This window comes from Aplysia californica, unplaced genomic scaffold, assembly GCF_000002075.1.
Source record: "Aplysia californica isolate F4 #8 unplaced genomic scaffold, AplCal3.0 scaffold00224, whole genome shotgun sequence".
NCBI lineage: Eukaryota > Metazoa > Mollusca > Gastropoda > Aplysiida > Aplysiidae > Aplysia > Aplysia californica.
In genome coordinates, this window is record NW_004797494.1 from 382,363 (window position 1) to 388,784 (window position 6,422).

At 40.9% G+C, this 6,422-nt stretch overlaps 1 protein-coding gene across 1 annotated transcript in view; it reads right to left on the minus strand.

Annotated features, from left to right (window-relative positions):
* LOC101850250 (dermatopontin) overlaps window positions 1-2,805 on the minus strand; it is a 6,001-nt gene extending 3,196 nt beyond the window's left edge. The window contains exons 1-2 of the mRNA XM_013083313.2: window positions 2,514-2,805; window positions 771-873 (exon numbers count right to left, since the gene is read on the minus strand). Coding sequence (XP_012938767.1) covers window positions 771-873; window positions 2,514-2,693 — 283 coding nt within the window. The 5' untranslated portion in view covers window positions 2,694-2,805. The remainder of the gene's footprint in view (window positions 1-770; window positions 874-2,513) is intronic.
* Between the last annotated feature and the right edge of the window lie 3,617 nt (window positions 2,806-6,422).

Below are 6,422 nucleotides of genomic sequence, written 5' to 3' on the forward strand. Positions count from 1 at the left end.
ACGATTTACTTTCTGGTTGTTTTCTGAGAAAGAATAAAAGAAAATTTTAAAAGACATGTGTAAAAAGTTGATCCCGCATCCAATCCGGACATTGGGGGTTGCCTTGTTAGTGAGACAACTTCCTGGGTCGTCGGCATATTGTGGTAGGGTGGCCAGTTCCTTTCCACGTCGTCTTTACTTCCTTAACTCGATGTCAGGTACCCATTACTGCTGCGTTGGCAGGAGGGGACGGAAAAAAAAATTCCATTTCCGAACCGAGCCTTGAACGCGAACTTTATGCTTAGGAAACGATCGCACTAACTGCTCCGCCACCCGCACACTCTATAAGACATGCCTAATACAATGATTTTGGTAAGGAATTCCAACCACATCAGCGAGTTCAATATTAGAAAGTTATCTTAAAGGCAAGGTCTACAATTTAACGATCTGTGCCGGCTGATTCGTAAAATTGATGTTGTTTAACATTATGTTGTTCTATCACCATCTCCTCAGTACCAGATACAAAAATAGAGATAACGTGTGGCAATGTGCAAGAGAGAGAGAGATAGAGAGAGAGAGAGAGAGAGAGAGAGAGAAAGAGAGAGAGAGAGAGACAGAGAGACAGAGAGAGAGAGAGAGAGAGAGAGAGAGAGAGAGACAGAGACAGAGAGACAGAGAGAGACAGAGACAGGGACAGAGACATAGACAGAGACAGAGGCTTAGATATAACTTTTTGGGCAGCAGAAAAATCATGTTGAAAATTGAAAAGATAACCAAGAGCCCGAACTCACCGCTCCATTCACAGTTGCTAAGTGCTTCCCCTGGGAATTTATCTGCCAGTTTTGCGCAATGAAATTTCCAGTTCGCATCGCCCTCATTAAGGCTCTCAACAGACTGCAGAGGAAAAGGAAACGAGATGAAATAGAATGTAACAGTGGACAGCTAGAAAAACAAATGAAGTAGTCTTGTTTGAAGCAAATTGCAGACGACAGCTTATAACGAGTATACAAAAGCGATAGGCAAACTTCATTGGACACACAATGAAAAAAAAAGCATTGGAGAATATGGTAACAACAGGTAAGTTTAATGGAAAAAGAGGCAGAGGCAGACAGAGGGGAAAGATACTGGACAAGTTAACAACATCTCTTGGAAAGGCAGCAGCAACAGACGCCAGCTGATTCCAATCCAACACTCTCTTTGATATGCAACTGCCTTACTTCCTTTGGACACGTAGTAGGCTAAATGTATACTCTTGTACTACCGATCAAGCACTAGCAAACAAAATCAAATGATAATGATAATAATATGTGACATTTATATTGTGCTTAACCCTGATAGCACGAGCTCTGAGCGCTTTACAAATACAACAGCAACACATAAACAATAAAATTGGCGCTCATATGACCTTATGCAGTTGGGAGCGCCGTAAAATCCTCTACTATAAAAAACAACAGTAAATTATGTTCTATCTAAAAACCCAGATAGAATGTATCTAATCAATGTATCATTCACTATCAATAATGTATTATAGAGTCGACAGCTGTCCAAGTCTTGGCGCCGTTTTGGCTTCTATTTAATCTAAAAGCACAACTAACTGAAGGCTGGTATTTTATGAATTAAAAGACTTGATCTCTCTTAAATTATCAGGCCGTGCGTTCTATATATTAAATTAAAACTTAGGAAAATAGAAAACGGAAGTAATGTGATTTAATCAGCACACAAGAAAGAACCTAATCAATAATCATTATAGACACGTCAATAAAAAGCGTATAATATTATGATTATGATGGTGTTTTTTAAATATTTTTTTTTTTAATGTTTTTTTTGGGGGGGGTGTAATTATTTTCCAAAGAGCCGGATATTGAACATCTAAAAAAAAGTCTGTAATCTTATGAAAATTGTCCAACCCAGACGCGTCATGTTTATAGGAAGCGTCAAAATTTGTATCGTGTCATTTAAAATACAAGTTTTTCCCACACAGGAAAGGAACTCGGGTCTTCTGCGTGCGATGTCAAAGCGCCTGGCCGCTACACCACAGACGCCTGTTTACAGACAGTGGGCATTTATGAGGCATCGTGGTGAACTCAGGCGCTCGTCAAAGTAATGAAATGAAAGAAATTGGTGGGTTTTTTGTTTTTTGGTGGGGGGTTTTGGCCCCATGGGCAATTTTTTTTTTTTTTTTTTTGGATCAACACCTGTTGTACCCATTTACAAACACATTTTTTTGTGTATTTTACTGGAATAACATTGACTAAAGGCACAAAAACATGTAAATTTTCAGTTTCCAAGGACTCTCAGGCTATGGAAGTTACCAAAGTTTGGCGGCCATTTTCTCCCTAATTTCACCTCTGAAACCAGGAGACATTCACCTCTTTCAATCGCAAATATTTAGACTTCTATTCAGCATGATGGATATTTTTTTCACTAAAAGGAAGGCAAATAAACAGGCTTTAAGGTGATACCAATAACCCCATATGCCCAACAATTGACGAATGCCTTATTCCACCTCGTCATGACACATTTTATCTTCTCACCTTAAGGATTTCTCCATCCTCGCATGTGAAGGTAGGACCGTCAAATCCTGCAGACACAAGCTGGGCCAAAATTCCCGAGGAAAACAACAGGGTTAACAATGTCATCATTCTGTCTGACTGCTGCAGATCACATAAAACTAAATGTGGGGCATAACTCAACAACGTTTTATAGATATACATGTAGTTTTTGGGCCAGGGGCGCCACCACCTTTTAGGGGAGGAGCGGAAAACTTACAGATGCCTATCACAGTAGAACCTGCTTTAAAGACCACCTGTCCAACTTACTTTACTTTATTTGGTTGGAGAATAGGCATCATTGCAGGCGGCGCAATGCCATAGCTGCTCCACCCTCCTCTCAAGGATCCATGAAAGGGTCTGCTTGCTCATCGTGCCAGTTAACAGCTGGTTGGATATTCTTCTGGCTTTTCCACGAAGGTTGCTGTCTCTCCCCGACCACCTGTTAAAGACAATTACATGAACAAACAACTACTCCTGCTTCCTCTTTTGTGTGTGTGTTTTTTATAGGTGAAGCATTGTGGTGTGCTCAAGCTCTCGTCAAGGTTTGGGCATATGGGGTTATTGGTATCATCTCAAGGGCTGTTTTTTGCCTTCATTTTGGTGAAAAAATACTCATTTATCTTGAATAGGCGCTCGTCTCGAAAGAGGAAAGTCCGGGTTCGAGCCACGATTCGGACATGGATTTTTTTTTTACACCGTCCTGCCCACCCAGCAGTAACGGGGTCCTGACTTCGAGTTAGGGAAGTAAAGGCGGCGTGGAAAGGAACTGGCCACCTTACCACAATATGCCGAAGGCCCAGGAAGTGTGCAATCCATGTGTGCAATCCAGAGATTCCAATCCAAGAGAGGTCTGAATTATTTTTATTTCGAGTCATTCCCGAAATATTCCTTCTGAACCCGATGTCCTGTTTAGTTTTTGTAAGAGTTTTACGGCACTTGCAACACAATAAGGTCATATAAGTGCCGCGAATAGATGTGTTATAAGAGAGTAACATACACAAAAAAGGAGGAAAAATAAGGACGATAAAAGCTTGGTAGGAAAGAAGAAGCAAACCACACCAGAGCACCCACCAACCACTCACGACCAGATGTCCAAACGAAAAAGATAGGTGGTGTGGGAGAGTGTGCCTTAGTCTACCACATTGATACCTGGACACCTTGAAGCATCATCTCTGACCCAGAGGTTGACGTGTAAAGGACCTCCAGCCTCCACGGTCGCGAGCTGAGCTGGTAATGTAATAACGACGATAATAAGCAATATCAATAACAATAATATGATAAACCATTCAGTTATTAGTGGGTGGTTGGCCAGTGCTCTTGTGTGGTTTGCTTCTTCTTTCCTATCAAACACCTATCGTCCTTAACTCCCTTTCTTCTTTTTTATGTTTGTTACTCTCTTGTAACACCTCTAATCTTCTGGCACTCATATGACCTTATGCAGTTGCGAGCGCCATAAAATGTCTACTCAAACTAAAAATTCAGTTTTAAGCAAACATCGTATTTTGTCTGATCCTACCACCGACATCGGTCCACGGCCCTGAAAGTATGTGTTGTCCTACAGGAATTATATAAAACACACTTATCGTAAAGCACACAGTCGTCTCTGTACGTTTTCGAATTGCACGATTCAAATACTTCGGTTTTCCTTGTTTCCCCCCTCCCAACACACACACACACACACACACACAAGACACACACCCACACACACACACACACACACACACACACACACCCACACACACACACCCACACACACACACACACACACACACACACACACACACACACACACACACACACACACACACAAGCGCCAAAGAACAATTTCCTTCACACGTACGTGTCACGAAGTATCGGCACATGATCCCAGTTTCTAAAGGATGGTGCACTGATGAATTTCAAGCCATCATCGACATTTTTAAGAACATTCAGAAGGTCGACTGCTTCGACTGAGTGAGCCTGTTAGGGCCAACCCAGGATGTGAGAGATAATATGTCCACTTTTAAGGACTACCGGACTAACCCAGATTTCGGGGGTTTCCAGAAATCTTGACCTACACCAAAAGTGGGCATTGCCTTACCTATAGGAAAAAATGTTGTTTCATTGGCATGTATATTTAATTGATTATAGAGAAAACTCTCCTTGTCTTTTAAAGAAACTAAACAAGGGGCAAAAGCTTTGCCTTCGATTTTCTCAAAAAACGATTTTTCGGGATAGCCCCCTTGTGATTAAAAGTGACCATTTAACGTCCTAGTAGAAGAATGAAGAGAGCGGATACAAATTCTCATTCCACTGGAATCGAACTCAGGTCGGCTACGTGCAACACTGACAAGTCTCACCGCTACACCACAGACACCGGTGCGATCATTCAGCGCTTGAAGTACAGTAAAAAAAAAAAACTGTAAACCTCTGAGAACTGAGCTGCTCGTGTTTATTTGTGAGGCAGTATTGTGAAATCAGGCGCTCGACAGAATATTGAAATTGAAGAAACTGGCATTTTCCCTTCAGCACCTTTTATGTCCATTCAAGAGCACATTTCGTTTTGGATTTTACTGAGAGACGTTGATTAAAGGCACAAAAATGTACGTTTTCAGTTACTGTGGGCTCTCAGACTATGGAACTAACCAAACGTTGGCGGCCATTTTCTCTCTAATTTAGCCTCTGAAACAAGGCGACCTCCACCTCCTTCAATTGCGGATATCCCGACTTCTATTCAAGATAAATGGGTACGTTTTTAATCGAAGGCAAGACAAATGACAAGCTTAAAGATGATACCAGTAGCTCCACATGCCCAAAAATTGACGAGCGCCTGATTCCACCGCGTGGTGAAACATATGTGTCATCTGGAAGACTTCGTGTTCCACTCTGGATACAGCAAGTGAACTTTAAAAAAGTACAGCTACTGCTCAGTTCTGATTAGATAGTTTAGTGAATGCTTTGCAAGAAGGCAGATATATATATATATATATATATATATGTAATATATATACAGAGAGAGAGAAAGAGAGAGAGAGAGATAGACACAGAGACACTGTAAGTTTGTTTGCAAATATTGGCTCAAAGCAGTGCCTGTCAACCTTTTTTTTATAGAGGGGCTCCCTTTTGCCACCATTACGAACTCAAACTATTGTACAGCTCACCTACTTTATTTTCAAGCGTGAAATTAATTAATAACTGGTCGCTCTAAAGGACAAGCAGGCTAACCCAAATTTCGGGGTTTTCAGAAATCTTGACCTACACCAAAAGTGGGCATTGCCCTACCTATAGGAGGAGTTTGATTCCATTGATGTGTGTATTTGTTTGGTTATAGAGAAAATCCTCGTTGTCTTTTAAAGAAACTGAAGAAGGGTCCAAAAATTTTACCTTCCATTTTCACAAAACAGCATTTTTCGAAATAGCCCCCTTGTGCTTAAAAGCGACCAACTGACTGTCACTACCTTGGTGATCCCGACCAACCACGAACATTACATGACTATGTTGATTCTCTTAGCGCAGAGTTCTGCAAGCTGAAAAGTTGCTTACCTTATAGTTTAGAACATAATATAGAAGTACATGTACTTTTCATTCCTTCTGTTTTTAATCTTGTCTGTACACTGTTGGAATCTAATCACTTGACCCATGGTCATTGTTTTCCATGTCAGATAAGACAACTCGGAAAGTGCTGAACTAAGCTAAATTGTTTCTGTTCTTGGCATGCAGAAAAAGACGTATACCCACGTACATATTAAACACTAATGTCTGTATTATGATTAAGATTATTAAGTTTATTATTATTTTTATTGCTGCTCATGTATATTATGCATGTGATTGTAAGCTTTCGTGTGTGTGTGCGCGCGCTTGTGTGTGTGGGGTGTGTGTGTGTGTGTGTGTGTGTGTGTGTGTGTGTGTGTG